The following is a 16,250-nucleotide window of genomic DNA, read 5'->3' as shown; positions in this document are numbered from 1 at the left end:
GGGCACAGACTAACTGGTGCATGATGATGAAGGAACGAATAACCGAGAGACACGGGACACGAAGACAAGCACAAGAGTTCTCAGACACAGTAATGGTTTAATAACATCGAGCCTCCTAAATACCTAACAACTCCCGGAGGGGAGGGAGAGGGATAAAGGATGGCCTATGTACACAGTTCCCGCGTTGCGTTATCACCACCGTCTCTTTTAAAAGTCTTTTCCACTTATCCCTTTCCCTAGACACAACAACTGTATTGTTGAAAATGGGCTCACAGTTTCTGCATTGCCGAAGATGTTCAACTAGCTCGCTAGAGATATGGCTCTCTTTTAGCTGGTGTTCTCGAAGGCGGTCATTTAAACAACGTCCAGTCTAACCAACATAACAAAAACCACAACTTAAAGGAATAGAATAAGCAACAGCACATGTGCATGGTACAATCGCAGACTTATGCTTTACAGTGCAACCTTTTGGCACGACATTGAATGGAGTCAATCTAGGTACTCAACCTGAAAGCATTAGAAAAAAACACTTTCAACCCAAAATCTCTCGCAACAGATAAAATGGTATGGGAGACAGAATGATAATACGGTATGACAACTAATTTCTCGGAAGATGAATTGGCATTCTCATGGTCGGTGTCTAGCCAAACATGAAGCTTGCGTGGGAGAATAAGAGCCCTGGAGGCAATCAACTGCATGTCATAACCTGCTTGAACAAGTCTGTTAACCTGTCGTGAGATACTTGAAGAAACACAATGAAGACAACTTTTTGACGAAGCAGCATTTAGAAGACTTGAAATGATCCCAAACTTAACTAACTTGGAATGTGAACTAGAACATGGGAGGATGGGTTTGTTAGCATCGTTACCATACTGCCAGCATAGCCCAGAATGAGACACAAATGTAAGGTCAAGATATTTCAACTTATTGCAGGAAGGGTACTCAACAGAAAATTTTAACTCTGGCACGAGAGACATAATAGCATCAGCAACCGTGACAGGTGACAAGGAGGGACGATTATACAAAACTGTAATGTCATCAACATACCGGCGAACGTATATGGTGTTATCTACCCACTGAGAGTTACAGAAAGATCGAATAGCATTGTCAAGAGCATTAAGATAAATCTCAGCCAAGATCGGCGCAACAGATGATCCAATGCATACACCATTAGATTGTATAAACGGCATGTTATCCCAGGTTACAACCGTAGACTCCAGGTAAGTTTGCAAAACAGTCAGAAAAGTCCCAGAAGGGATACCAACAGAGTTCTGAAAGGCCGTTAAATTGTCATCAATGAAACTTGAAACACGCTGAAGCAACAGCTGAATGTTCATGGAGTAGTATAAGTCCTTAATGTCAAGCGACAACAGTTTAAACTGTTGAGCATGCAAGGGTTTGATGTACTCAATGAGCTCATCGGTGTTTTTTAACGAGATAGATCCTGAAAGGGTGATGGACTTTAGAGCTCGCTGAAGAAAATCTGATACAGATCGCTGCCACGAACCACGTTCAGATACCACAACCCATAAGGGCTTGTTGTGTCGTGTCTCTACGATATTGCCTGTCCATAAAATACTGGAACCACCAAAGTATACGTACTGACAATCGCTGCGTCCGCCTTCCGGTAGAACGTGCTCACAAGTGGATTGCAGAACCGCTCTTCTCCAGAAGTGTCCTATAATAGGATGAATTTTGTCGTATGAGTTCTAACTTCAAATGAAAGTGAAAGACAAATAGTTTTTTCAAGATGCATTTACTGCCACGGCTACTACTGAATTTGAAAGGAAACAGATTAACTCTGCGAATTGGTTAAACTAATCGGGCAGACGGGTCGATATTTCAACGCACCTGATCGCTAGCCCTGCTCGGGGTTTCAATCTTGAGTCAAAACGCCGCTGGCTGATTGTAACAACCTTCTGGTGGGTATCCCTTAAAAGTTAAATTATTTTGCTTCGTCTGGAGCGTCAGCCGGTCATTGTGCTGCTGCACAACAGGGGTACTGTTCGTCAAAAGTAGTTCGCCTGACTACTTTCTCTGTAAGATCTCACTGGTCGTCAAATAAAGAAAGTGTGAACAATAGGAACGGAACGTCATGCGCCGTCAACCGATGATCAAGCCTAGAAAGGGGACATCGCACCCGGGAACGCATGTATGAGAACGGTACGGTAATTTTCACCACCGCTTCATAGACTACTTGGCCAAGATTCTCTTCCGAAAACAGCTCACGTATTAAATAAACGAGCTTTAGAGATTCGCACTCCCTCTGCACCATGATGACGTAAGCCACGCACACGAATGGCACGCACACATATTACACCCAAAAGAAGGGTGTTTATTGGGTGTATTGACCCCACAAATGGCAGGTTCTGAAAAAAAAAGGCTTGCTCCCAAAATTCACGGAACATTAGTTGCACTGATGCACTGCAACCTGCATTTGCAAGTGTGAGCATCTTAGCTAGCTAGACTCTTAGAGCTTAGCTATAGCTGTACACTGCAAGAGCTTAGAAGAGCTTAGCTAGCTAAGCACTCCAAGCGCTTCCACTTTAACCTACTATGGAAGCTTGAGTTAGCATTTGTTATATCACATGTGTGCCTTTTTTTTTTTTTTTTTCACGTGACAAGTTTATCACGACCTCTATACGCTCTTCCCGTATGAACGCTGCTTAAATGCACTTGTATGTGTATATATATATATATGTTTTGTCCTGACAAAGACAGTGCCACTGTCGAAACGTCGACCCCTTGTCCATTTTACTTTTTAACGTCTCCCTATGTAATAAACTAGTGTTTGTAACTTCCGTAAAATCTGTTTACGCGTCTTTTTCTGCAACTTCTATATATACGAGAGGTGTTCAAGTCAAACCAGGACATTCTGTCTCCTGAGCGTACAAATGGCTTGCACTACTTTTTTTTCCTCATTTTCACACGCGACAGACCTCCGCGTTCACCACGTGGTGGTGCAAAGTTTGTGCAAAACAGAAGACACGTGCTGGACAAGATGGCCGACAACGAGGTGAGCGCGCACATCGAACAGCGAATTGTCATGAACTTTCTCGTGAATGAAGCCGTAAAGTCATCTGAAATTCACAGAAGACTTCAGGCTCAGTATGGCCACGATACACTTAGCCGCAGCAAAAGCGTTTCAGTGGTGCAAACGGTTCCGAGACGGCCGTACATCAGTGCAGGACGATCCCGGCCGGGGCGGATCAGAGCCCAGTGTCAGAGTTCCTGAGAACATCCAACTTGTGGAGCGCCTGATCCTCAAGGATCGACGCATAACATGTCTCGAACTGGCTCGAAAGATGGGCCTTTCTGTGGGAACGTTGAACACTATCATTCATGAACACCTCTAGTTTTGGAAAGTTAGTGCCCGTTGGGTCCCGAGGCAGCTCTCTGTGTTTGACCGGCAGAGAAGACTGGAAATCTCCCAAGAGCTAAGGTACCGTTTCGACACTGAAGGACAGCCGTTCCTTGATTGGATCATCACGTGCGATGAAACGTGGGTGTACCATTTCTCTCCTGAGTCTAAACGCGCATCAAGACAGTGGAAGCATCCGGGCTCGCCAGCTCCCAAGAAGGTCCGAAGCACCCCGTCTGCGCGTAAGGTCATGGCCACGGTTTTCTGGGACAAGGCTGGCATTGTTCATGTTGATTTTCTGCCCAGTGGTACCACCATCAATAGTGCATATTACTGCCAGGTTCTCAGGGATGTGCATAAGGCGCCGAAGCAAAAGCGGCCGGGCCTCATCACCAAAGGAGTTCTCCTCCTTGCCCGCATACCGCGCACCTCACGACACGCACCTTACAGGAACTTGGCTGGGAGTTGCTGCCACATCCCCCTTACAGTCCAGACCTCGCCCCCAGCGATTTCCATCTCTTCGGGCCACTGAAGGCGTTCCTTGGGGGCCGCCACTTCAGCTGCGGCGACGAGGTCAAGAATGCGGTCCGATCATGGCTGCTACGCGCCGGTAAGGATTTCTACGCTGCTGGCATCCAAGCCCTCGTGATACGCTGGGACAAGTGCATTTAGTGCAGCTCGGAATTACGTTGAAAAATAAAACTAAATTCTCGCCTGTAAGTTCATTTCACTTTTGCGAAAAATGAAAAGTCTCGGTTTGACTTGAACACTCCTCGTATATACAGGGTGTCCCAGCTAACTGCAAACATATCTTTTAAAAATATATAACACTTTTTCCAAGATGAAATCAATTGCAATATAGCATATGCTGAAGGGCACTCCCTAGGAGGGCATTAGCAAAGTCCAGCATATGCTATATTGCAATTGATTTCATCTTGGAAAAGTGTTTTATATATTTTTTTAAAAATATGTTTGCAGTTAGCTGGGCCACTCTGTATGTGTATTCGCAGAGAAAAGTAGAATGGATCCGAGATTCCAAACAGAAAATACAACGGGAGTTCATTAAAGGCCCAAACGATTCTGGCATGCTGTTAAACCGCATGAGGACCGAACAGTAAATTTAGTTCTTGACGGAGTAAGTGTACCTGCTACCTTGTGTCCAGCTGTTCTGAACGACGGGTTCACAAAATCGTTTACTGTTTCTGACTATCTGGGGACACCACATGTTAATGTTACATCCCCTGCTATCGTATTTCCTATGGATCCTCTGGCCCTTGATGTAATAGGCATTCATAAACTTATAGACAAATCAAAACTCTCGTCTAGTTGCGGGATCGATAACATTACAACCAAGTTCTTGAAAAACACGAAGGATATATCTAGTGTTCTATTGTTTAAACTATTTTCGCATAGTTTGCTCTCTGGTAGAGTCCCGGACGACTGGAGGGTGATTCCAGTTTACAAGTCAGGTAGCAAACACGACCCAGGTAACTACAGGCCCATTTCATTAACGTCAGTTCCTTGCAAGTTACTCGAGCACGTAGTTTACTCTAATCTCATTAAATTCCTTGAATCCAATTCATACTTCTCTAACGTACAACACGGTTTTCGCCGTGGTCTCTCATGCGAAACGCAACTAGCTTACTTCACCTATGACTTATTTTCATCTATACACGCTGGTTCCCAAACAGACGTCATATTCATTGACTTCCGCAAAGCCTTCGATAAAGTTCCTCATCATCTTCTCCTTCATAAACTGTCTCTCCTAAGAATTGATCCAAATTTACTCGCATGGATTGGAGACTTTCTTCACAACAGAACTCAATTTGTCTATGCAAATAACACCACTTCCTCAACTACATCTGTCTTATCTGGAGTTCCACAAGGTTCTGTTCTCGGCCCACTTCTGTTCCTAATTTACATTAATGACTTACCGCATGCCATTTCATCAACCATTAGACTCTTTGCGGACGACTGTGTGATCTATCGCACAGTTACATCTCCCTCTGATAAATCTGCCTTGCAAAGTGATCTCCATGCCATTTCTTGCTGGTGTAACACTTGGCTCATGCCATTGAACATTAACAAGTGCAAACACATGTCATTATGTCGCACTAACCATACGCTCAACACTTATTCTCTAGATAATATCGTACTTGACAATGTAAGTTCATATAAATATTTGGGTGTTCATATAACTAACAACCTCACATGGGATCTTCACATTAATCATGTATGCTTGAAATCTAACCAGATGCTAGGCTTCATCAAACGTAACTACTCCAAAGCACCTATCGAACTGAAGCTTCAACTCTACACCACACTAGTTCGCTCTAAAATTGAATACGCGGCGTCTATTTGGGATCCTTACCAGGATCACCTCATTCGGAAATTAGAATCTGTACAGAACAGGGCTGTTCGCTTCATTTTTTCTGATTACTCACGTCATTCCAGCGTCAGCGAGCTCAAATGTCGCGCCTCTCTACCACCTCTTTCTCTACGCCGTAAACTCTCTCGTCTGTTGCTGTTTCATAAAATCTACTATAATGACACTCTTCCCAGGTATTCTCTTTTTTCTCCTCCTCACCGCATATCTAGGTACTTGGATAATCCTGAGAAAGTCCTCATTCCCTTTAGTCGAACTAATCATTTCCAGAACTCATTCGTTCCCAAGACAGCAAATGACTGGAATGACCTACCTGCGGCCATCGCAGTGGTCCGGGACTCAACAAGATTCCGTTCCTTACTGCACGACATATTTTATGTGTAACTTTGTTTTTGTTTTTTTTTTCTCCATTTGCTTCCTCCCACTCCCCTCTGTAATTCCATGTGACTTGAGGGTAAATAAAGAAAGAAAGAAAGAAAAGGCGCAACTCGACACTGCAACAGCAGCATATGTTTTACATTTTCAGCATTTGCAAGTCCTGTTGAAGGCTGCTCCTGTCGAAACATCGACTTCCCCCATAATCTGTAATAAACTTGCCTTGTGTTTTCCTAGCTGTTTGTAATCTTGGGCGCTTTCTACTTTTTCTTTTTTATATTAACTTCACCATCACCCAAACCAGTTAGCCCTTTACTTACATACAGGATGTCCCAGCTAAATGCGAACATATTTTTTTAATATATATATATATATCACTTTTTTAGAAATGAAATCAATTGCAATATAGCATATGCTGAAGGGCACTAAAGCAAATCACTAGTGTCATTGTAATGAGAAATTGAGGTGGGCTCAGCTTGTGTTCGAGCCGTAGTGTTTTACATGAAAGCGCCACAAGCACCGATTCCTTTGCTCCTGCGGGATTTTAGTGAAAGAAAGACGAGTCTTTATTCAGAGGTTCGTGAAACTAGGAGCAAACACACACGGACAGAAGAACGGCACACCACACAGCTCGTGTAGCTCCAGGAGTTGTGTGGTGTGCTGTCCTCCTGTCCGCGTGTGTTTGATCCAAGTTTCACGAACGTCTCTCTGTCAGCACCAACTGGCCCCATCTGCCATGTTAAGTGAGCCTTTATTTGTTTATTCAAGAGGTTAAGGGCTCGCTGTGCGCGCTGACAGTCAAATTTGCCTCCGCCGCTCCCGTTGCTCTCTCAGATCGCTCGGTGCTGGACTTTTGGGGTTTGGGGGGATTCCTCTCGAGCCGCCCTTTCTCCTGATTGCTGTTTCCTTCGATTCTGGTCATATTTTAGTTTCATATATGCCGCATTCTGGCAAAAGTTTGATATTTGAAATTTATAAAACTTCGGTTATTGTTGTTGAAGACGATATCGCTTAAAGGGACGGTCTCGTACAGATCGAGCGATTCCGAAACTTAGCTGAAATTATATTCAACAGTGCTACAGAAACACAGTCGCGAAGTTTCAACCAGAACAACGACGTGGTTTTCGAGAAATTGGAAGGAATATGCCATGACAGCAGACGACGGAAGTCGCAGCTGGATTCAACTCCCTCTCATGCAACGTCACATGTGACGTGGTTATGGTATTGATGGTGGCAGGTCGCCCATTGGGCGACCGAAGCGCAATGCCCAATACAGTCGGAGGTGTATGCGCTTTGCGCTTGGAAGTTGTCACGCGCGACGTCGTAATGTCTGATAGCAAATTTAGCAATAGTGACGGGTCCCTGTCACTGAGCAGTGAAGATGAGCTCATCGGTGCCAATCGATTGAAGAACCGGGGACGTCGATGAACCTTTAGCTACTGACCCTTTGCCACAACAACGTGGTTAGCCAGTGAAAGTAGTGGATGATCCGGAATCGATTGACGGGTAAGACTCATCCATAAAAGCGCACTTTTTTGCATATATATGTTCCGCCTGATCGTGACACCATTCTCAATTGTACAAACATTGCAGGTGTGTGTGTAGCCACTGCTCGCCAATACCAGCATGTGTTGTGCGCACAATCCGGAACCTGTTTCGATCCGTCACGTACACATTCTGTATTCTCCTGAAAGGTATTGTAAGGTTTGTTTTTGTTGCGCAGCTTTTTATTTCCACATAAAAATGTGTGTTTCATGGTATGTTATGCAAAATTTCAGACTTGGGCATTTCGTCATATGTATCAGAACTTGGATATAGACTGCTGAAGAAAGCTGCTCTCTCTATCCATTCCCGCAAGCGGCAGGAGGTTGTCAACGTGATAAGTGAAGGCTTTCCGTTCATGTCATTACACCTGGAGCAAATGACAAAATCAAGAATAAGCTGATCTACGTCAACGTCTTCAATTACCCCTGGCCTATCTGCACATCTCACGTATCCCCACATCCCACATATCTGCATCAAAGACCATGCTTCTGCATTGAATGAGCCCTTATCATCATTGATGATTATAATATTTCATATCAAAAATACCTAGACGTGCATTACGAATGTGCAAGATGGAACAGCCTTATTTTTGCTAATGTTAAGGCGGTGTGTTCATGACTGTTCAACTGTTTAAATATCAAACTTACCTAGACGTCCATGACAAATTTGTAAGATGGAACAGCGGTTTGCAACTTCATGTTGTCTGCCTTATTGTTGCTCATATTACACCGGTGTGTTCATGAGCCCATGCTGACTCAGATTTTGATTTGATATCAGGGGTTGCACACTAACATGCCCAGCACGTTGAATATGAAAGATGTGGAAATGTTTAAAAAATATGAAGAATACCTAGACATGCACAACAAATTTGTAAGATGGAACAGCAGTTTGCAACTGTTCGACATCTCGTCAGTCTTATTTTTGCTCATATTACACCGGTGTGTTCATGAGCCCATGCTGTCTCAGATTTTGATTCGATATCAGGGGTTGCACACTAACATGTCCAGCACGTTGAATATGAAAGATGTGGAAATGTTTAAAAAATATGAAAAATACCTAGACGTGCACGACAAATTTGTAAGATGGAACAGCAGTTTGCAACTGTTCGACATCTCGTCAGTCTTATTTTTGCTCATATTACACCGGTGTGTTCATGAGCCCATGCTGTCTCAGATTTTGATTCGATATCAGGGGTTGCACACTAACATGTCCAGCATGTTGAATATGAAAGACGTGGGAATGTTTAAAAAATATGAAAAATACCTAGACGTGCACGACAAATTTGTAAGATGGAACAGCAGTTTGCAACTGTTCAACATCTCGTCAGTCTTATTTTTGCTCATATTACACCGGTGTGTTCATGAGCCCATGCTGACTCAGATGTTGATTCGCTATGAGCAGTTGCAAGCTAACATATTCCAGCACGTTGATTATAAAGGTTGCGGAAGTTGAGTGTTTATGTAGTCATCTTTTATTGTCCCTTATTGTAATGTACGTCCGCAGCACTGACCAATTGTGTTAAAATTGGGTTGTTGGTATCGGGTAGTCATAACGATGTTCAGCAGCAAGCTCTGAGCAACCTGTCGTCCTGTCTTGTCAACAAGGTTGTCTTGTCTTTTGCTGCTTGAACATCACATAATCACAACACTGATTTGTGGATATCACTTCCATATTTATATTATGCAATACTTTTCTCACATCAGCAATGTGCAGGGAAAAATTAAATAGAGCTGTGAAGCCTGCGAATTTCATTTGTTATATTTGTGACCCATTAATAGGTGTTGATTCTGGCACAGGAAGGAGTGCCACTCTCATCAGTTAGTGTAAGTTACTGAAGGGGTACAAGACAACATTATTGAGCATAGTTTCGCGATATACTGCTCCGGTAGGGATAATACTTTGAGAGGCCATATACGAAGCAAACTGATGTAGCCTGCTGGATCAAGCACTTCATTCTCGCAATACTACCGAGGGACTGCCGTTTCGTGCGGTGCCTGATTGCTGTATATCAAACTTTTGCCAGAATGCGGCATATATGAAACTAAAATATGACCAGAATCGAAGGAAACAGCAATCAGGAGAAAGGGCGGCTCGAGAGGAATCCCCCCAAACCCCAAAAGTCCAGCACCGAGCGATCTGAGAGAGCAACGGGAGCGGCGGAGGCAAATTTGACTGTCAGTGCGCACAGCGAGCCCTTAACCTCTTGAATAAACGAATAAAGGCTCACTTAACATGGCAGATGGGGCCAGTTGGTGCTGACAGAGAGACGTTCGTGAAACTTGGATCAAACACACGCGGACAGGAGGACAGCACACCACACAACTCCTGGAGCTACACGAGCTGTGTGGTGTGCCGTTCTTCTGTCCGTGTGTGTTTGCTCCAAGTTTCACGAACCTCTGAATAAAGACTCGTCTTTCTTTCACTAAAATCCCGCAGGAGCAAAGGAATCGGTGCTTGTGGCGCTTTCATGTAAAACACTACGGCTCGAACACAAGCTGAGCCCACCTCAATTTCTCATTACAATGACACTAGTGATTTGCTTTAGTGCCCTTCAGCATATGCTATATTGCAATTGATTTCATTTCTAAAAAAGTGATATATATATATATTTTAAAAAAATATGTTCGCATTTAGCTGGGACATCCTGTATGTAAGTAAAGGGCTAACTGGTTTGGGTGATGGTGAAGTTAATATAAAAAAGAAAAGTAGAAAGCGCCCAAGATTACAAACAGCTAGGAAAACACAAGGCAAGTTTATTACAGATTATGGGGGAAGTCGATGTTTCGACAGGAGCAGCCTTCAACAGGACTTGCAAATGCTGAAAATGTAAAACATATGCTGCTGTTGCAGTGTCGAGTTGCGCCTTTAATGAACTCCCGTTGTATTTTCTGTTTGGAATCTCGGATCAATTCTACTTTTCTCTGCGAATACACATACAGGGTGGCCCAGCTAACTGCAAACATATTTTTAAAAAAATATATAAAACACTTTTCCAAGATGAAATCAATTGCAATATAGCATATGCTGGACTTTGCTAATGCCCTCCTAGGGAGTGCCCTTCAGCATATGCTATATTGCAATTGATTTGATCTTGGAAAAAGTGTTATATATTTTTAAAAGATATGTTTGCAGTTAGCTGGGACACCCTGTATATACGAGGAGTGTTCAAGTCAAACCGAGACTTTTCATTTTTCGCAAAAGTGAAATGAACTTACAGGCGAGAATTTAGTTTTATTTTTCAACGTAATTCCGAGCTGCACTAAATGCACTTGTCCCAGCGTATCACGAGGGCTTGGATGCCAGCAGCATAGAAATCCTTACCGGCGCGTAGCAGCCATGATCGGACCGCATTCTTGACATCGTCGCCGCAGCTGCAGTGGCGGCCCCCAAGGAACGCCTTCAGTGGCCCGAAGAGATGGAAATCGCTGGGGGCGAGGTCTGGACTGTAAGGGGGATGTGGCAGCAACTCCCAGCCAAGTTCCTGTAAGGTGCGTGTCGTGAGGTGCGCACATCCCTGAGAACCTGGCAGTAATATGCACTATTGATGGTGGTACCACTGGGCAGAAAATCAACATGAACAATGCCAGCCTTGTCCCAGAAAACCGTGGCCATGACCTTACGTGCAGACGGGGTGCTTCGGACCTTCTTGGGAGCTGGCGAGCCCGGATGCTTCCACTGTCTTGATGCGCGTTTAGACTCAGGAGAGAAATGGTACACCCACGTTTCATCGCACGTGATGATCCAATCAAGGAACGGCTGTCCTTCAGTGTCGAAACGGTACCTTAGCTCTTGGGAGATTTCCAGTCTTCTCTGCCGGTCAAACACAGAGAGCTGCCTCGGGACCCAACGGGCACTAACTTTCCAAAACTAGAGGTGTTCATGAATGATAGTGTTCAACGTTCCCACAGAAAGGTCCATCTTTCGAGCCAGTTCGAGACATGTTATGCGTCGATCCTTGAGGATCAGGCGCTCCACAAGTTGGATGTTCTCAGGAACTCTGACACTGGGCTCTGATCCGCCCCGGCCGGGATCGTCCTGCACTGATGTACGGCCGTCTCGGAACCGTTTGCACCACTCAAACGCTTTTGCTGCGGCTAAGTGTATCGTGGCCATACTGAGCCTGAAGTCTTCTGTGAATTTCAGATGACTTTACGGCTTCATTCACGAGAAAGTTCATGACAATTCGCTGTTCGATGTGCGCGCTCACCTCGTTGTCGGCCATCTTGTCCAGCACGTGTCTTCTGTTTTGCACAAACTTTGCACCACCACGTGGTGAACGCGGAGGTCTGTCGCGTGTGAAAATGAGGAAAAAAAAGTAGTGCAAGCCATTTGTACGCTCAGGAGACAGAATGTCCTGGTTTGACTTGAACACCTCTCGTATATATAGAAGTTGCAGAAAAAGACGCGTAAACAGATTTTACGGAAGTTACAAACACTAGTTTATTACATAGGGAGACGTGAAAAAGTAAAATGGACAAGGGGTCGACGTTTCGACAGTGGCACTGTCTTTGTCAGGACAAAACATATATATATATACACATACAAGTGCATTTAAGCAGCGTTCATACGGGAAGAGCGTATAGAGGTCGTGATAAACTTGTCACGTGAAAAAAAAAAAAAAAGGCACACATGTGATATAACAAATGCTAACTCAAGCTTCCATAGTAGGTTAAAGCGGAAGCGCTTGGAGTGCTTAGCTAGCTAAGCTCTTCTAAGCTCTTGCAGTGTACAGCTATAGCTAAGCTCTAAGAGTCTAGCTGTTTATCAAACGTTTGCCAAATGTTTGTTATTTAATAACCGTGACGATTCTGGATGAGCAAATTCACAGTATTACGTTTTCAGCAATGAGGAATCGAATGGTACGCTTTGTGGATGGGCAAGGGTGTACGAGACCGTCCCTTTAAAGTCCAGGTAGAAGCTCTCAACCGCTTTTCAACGACACCTCGATCGGCGTCATAGTTTCAGGCGTTCGCGGAATAGACTGCCCGCAAGGTACGCGTAGCCATATATTTCCGTCTCTCTCGCACGCACCCACCACACCCAGAGATTGCCTCCGCTGCCGCAATAACCTTGTTAACTAGAATCTTACACGCGTAAGCTATCTGGATTTAGCCGCTTGGTTCATGTCGGTTTATTACTCGCCGAGTCATCGCGTCATTAAATTCGGCATAATTTCGTTGCATGGTAAATTTTGACTTTGCTACCAAACGAACTTATACAGACAAAAAAGATACGATAAAAATGATACGGCATTCAAACGATTGTCGTAAAGACTCACCCATATTTCAAGAGGCAGTTCTGTTCCATCGACGTCAACCGTCCTTTTGACAACATCCGGAGCTAATGCAAACGGTATCATTTGAGCAAAAGTCTTGTACACGGCAATGCCACACCAATAGCCACAAGAAAGTTATACGGAAAACTTACAAACTGCCGTACAAACTGTTGGCCGAACAGTTGCTAGAAACTCTTCTGTGGTCCCCTCATCCTTCGTGAATGTATTGAGGAAACTGCGAAATGAAAGGAAAAAAATATGGATGACCACGTAAGGTGTTGCGATTTCTAGCGGCAACTGTTAAAAATGAACTTCGCCGCATAGCACACTGCTAGCCAACCATAATCTCGAATGATATCGTTATCTGCCCCGATTTGTTGAAAACGGGAGGCGTACGCCTTTTTTGTGACAATTATGAACAGCATAAGTGTCACAAAAAAGGCGTACGCCTCCCGCTTTCAACAAATCAGGCCAGATAACGGTATCATTCGAGATGATGGTTGGCTAGCAGCGTGCTATGCGGTGAAGTTCATTTTTAAGAGTGTATGCAACTGCGTCTCTGCGCATGAGAGGAACTTCTGGAAGCACGTGACAAAGTGTCCGTCCACTCAGAAAGCAGCACTAAAGGGGCATTCGCAGAGGGGCCACAACACTATGGTGAAAAAGACAAGCAATGCGGACCTCGCGTGTAGTTGTTTTGGTACCTTATTTGAGAGTGATCCAATGAGACCACAAGTGGAAAGGGAAAAGTTTAGGGGCTGCGCGAAAGGCTGACCTACTTGCACAGTGTATTCTCGCTCTTGCTACGAAGATGGCGGACTTAAGACAGAAAAGAAAACGCAAACATATGTGCGTGCTTGCAAATGGAAATGTTATACAACTAGTAATTGCCGTAATTTTGGCTCTGCTATATCAGGCTATTTTGCATGCGTCGGGCTACTTCAACAAACAATTGTGTGTAAAACTGTAACAAAAACTCACTCCAAAGTGCGCCAGGGGACCCATTGTCTCAACAAATAATCACAGAATCGGCCAATGCTTTTTGAGTACAGAACCGGTTATAAAAATCTAGGAAACTTGGATAAACGAATCTGGGACGAAACTAAGCAATCCCGCACTAAAGACGGGTGTGGTGCGCGGGGTTACAAGGGCTGGTTCAAAAGATACAACAGGAATGAAGAGCTATGACAGCAGAACACAGAAATCAGTGCATAGTAATACATGCACTAAACAAAAAGTTCCTTGATAATCACATTTGCGTCTCTCTCTTATTGTATCTAAAGTTTCAAATATCTACAATGGCATTAATGAAATAGAGGAACTACACGCATTTGGGATGACATGACGAATGCAGTCTTCTGCTTCAGCGCTTCTCGCGAGTACATACTTGGGAGCAGAGGCGCTAGATGCGGTATCGCTGAGCGATACCAAGAGGTAGCGAGTCCTCCTCTTCGAGTCGCTCTCCAGCTCTTGCTATAAGGCACGCTCGTTTGGGAAGGTAGCATATGTTGAGCATTCGCGCGGCGCTGGACTGTCGGCAGTACCGTGCTGCGCAAATAGCAGACGATACCATGGGTAATGTCGTCTGCTACCGGAAATTTTGCGGCTAAGCCGTAGGATATTCCCCATGGTTACAACAGCAGGGAAAATGCATGCCGTGCAGAGCTCACGCTAACGCGGCAACAAAATGCTGCGCCATTTTGCACATATTCCGCTGGAATGCTCTGGGGAATGTCGCACATGTGAATACACGGTATGATTATTATGTTTGAACATTTTGCTCACCCACTTCCAGAGCATTACACGAACTGGAGTATTGGCTTTTCGCCAAGCCGATACTGTGGGCTTTGTATTAGGCGCGAACACTTCCGTTGTGACGTGTGTCGTGTTTCCGCTGAGCTGTTTGCTGTACGTCAACCGATCCACTTTTACAATAGCCTTTTTACATAATGTTCACACAGCAACAAATATCACTCCAAAAGTTATCCAAATGAAGACATCTTTCTGGTGTGCACGTCATAGAAATCATAATTTCTATGGTGCACGTAGCAGACGGATGAGGCAGGGTAGCGACCAGATGTGTCTAACCGTCACGTTTTTCGGTCCTCCAAAATGTCATATCCGCACCTGCTCTGCGCGGAGTGTATCACACAGAAAGCGAGGCCTACACGAAAGCCACTGTGAACGAATGAAAGAACATGCAAATCTGGAAAACGAGGAATATACAAACAGTGTCCCATCCACGTGAAATCATCTAATGATAACGAATCAAAATAACACAGCCCCGTTACGATCAGCTGCGCGACGACACGCAGCAGATATCATGGTTCATCTATTAATGACAACAGAGAAATGAAACAGATGAATGGGGCTATACCATGATTTACCGACGCCAACTGCACCAACGATCACGACTTTGTTGTTGTGATTCGCCATCACCAGGTGAAATGACAGCTACCGTCTCACTTGTGGGCGCAGGACACGAAACAGAACAGTTCACGTGGAAGGAAACGAAAGCGGCCCTGTCTTGAAGAAAGTGAGAGCAGAATGGAGAGTGAGGGGTGAGAGTGAGGGGTGAGACTAAGGTGTGCGACTAAGGGGACAGAAATGAGAAGGGTGGCGCGCTTTTAGCAAATATGTTACGATACAAACAAAATGGATTGCTTGTTTGTTATGCAGGAGATGCTGCAAAATGTGTAGCTGAAGTACGTGTGTGTGTGTGGGGGGGGGGGGGGGGGGGTAACATTGAACCAAACATAAATAAAAGATACGAAGGCCCGCTCGCATAAAAGCTCAGAACTCAAACCGAAAAACAGAACCCAAAGCGTAAACGACGCAAAAGGACACTGAAACTGCAATAGGTTCCTCTTAGCCGCAGCACTAAAAAGCATAATGTTGATCACGTTCAGTGTAGTCAGGTCTGGGTGATGTTCGCATCCGGTGGGTGTAACAAACCGCAAATGAGCCAGCGCCACGTGTTTCAACGTCACTTTCTTAATCGTAATGTACAGGGCACCCCCCCCCCCTACAAAAAAAAATAATAAAAAAAGCAAATCAGGTGTTTCTCCTGGAGTCATGGTATAAGCCAATGGTTAAAATACACGGATAAAGGATGAGCGAACAAACACGGACGCTGTAAGGAATTTCCCTTCAACTAAACACTTCAGCGTGCGTGTTTGTTCCCTCATTCTTTGTCTGTGTGCTTTAACCGCTGGTTTATATAGTTAAAACTATGTACCAACAGGCCCAACTCCCTACCATTCTGAGCTATGTTTCTCCTGGTTTTGGACAGAAAATTGTGAGTGTGT

The 16,250-nt window shown here is 44.5% G+C and overlaps 1 protein-coding gene across 1 annotated transcript in view; it reads right to left on the bottom strand.

Moving 5' to 3' along the window:
• Window positions 1-15,479, bottom strand: part of LOC135385461 (uncharacterized) — a 40,566-nt gene extending 25,087 nt beyond the window's left edge. Inside the window, exons 1-4 of the mRNA XM_064614790.1 lie at window positions 15,320-15,479; window positions 13,095-13,177; window positions 12,946-13,007; window positions 1,603-1,678 (exon numbers count right to left, since the gene is read on the bottom strand). Coding sequence (XP_064470860.1) covers window positions 1,603-1,678; window positions 12,946-13,007; window positions 13,095-13,177; window positions 15,320-15,378 — 280 coding nt within the window. The 5' untranslated portion in view covers window positions 15,379-15,479. The remainder of the gene's footprint in view (window positions 1-1,602; window positions 1,679-12,945; window positions 13,008-13,094; window positions 13,178-15,319) is intronic.
• Window positions 15,480-16,250: the final 771 nt, after the last annotated feature.

Source organism: Ornithodoros turicata, chromosome 2 (genome assembly GCF_037126465.1).
Source record: "Ornithodoros turicata isolate Travis chromosome 2, ASM3712646v1, whole genome shotgun sequence".
Lineage (NCBI taxonomy): Eukaryota > Metazoa > Arthropoda > Arachnida > Ixodida > Argasidae > Ornithodoros > Ornithodoros turicata.
Note: the sequence above shows the minus strand (reverse complement) of the source record. Positions and strands in the feature narration are given on the sequence as shown.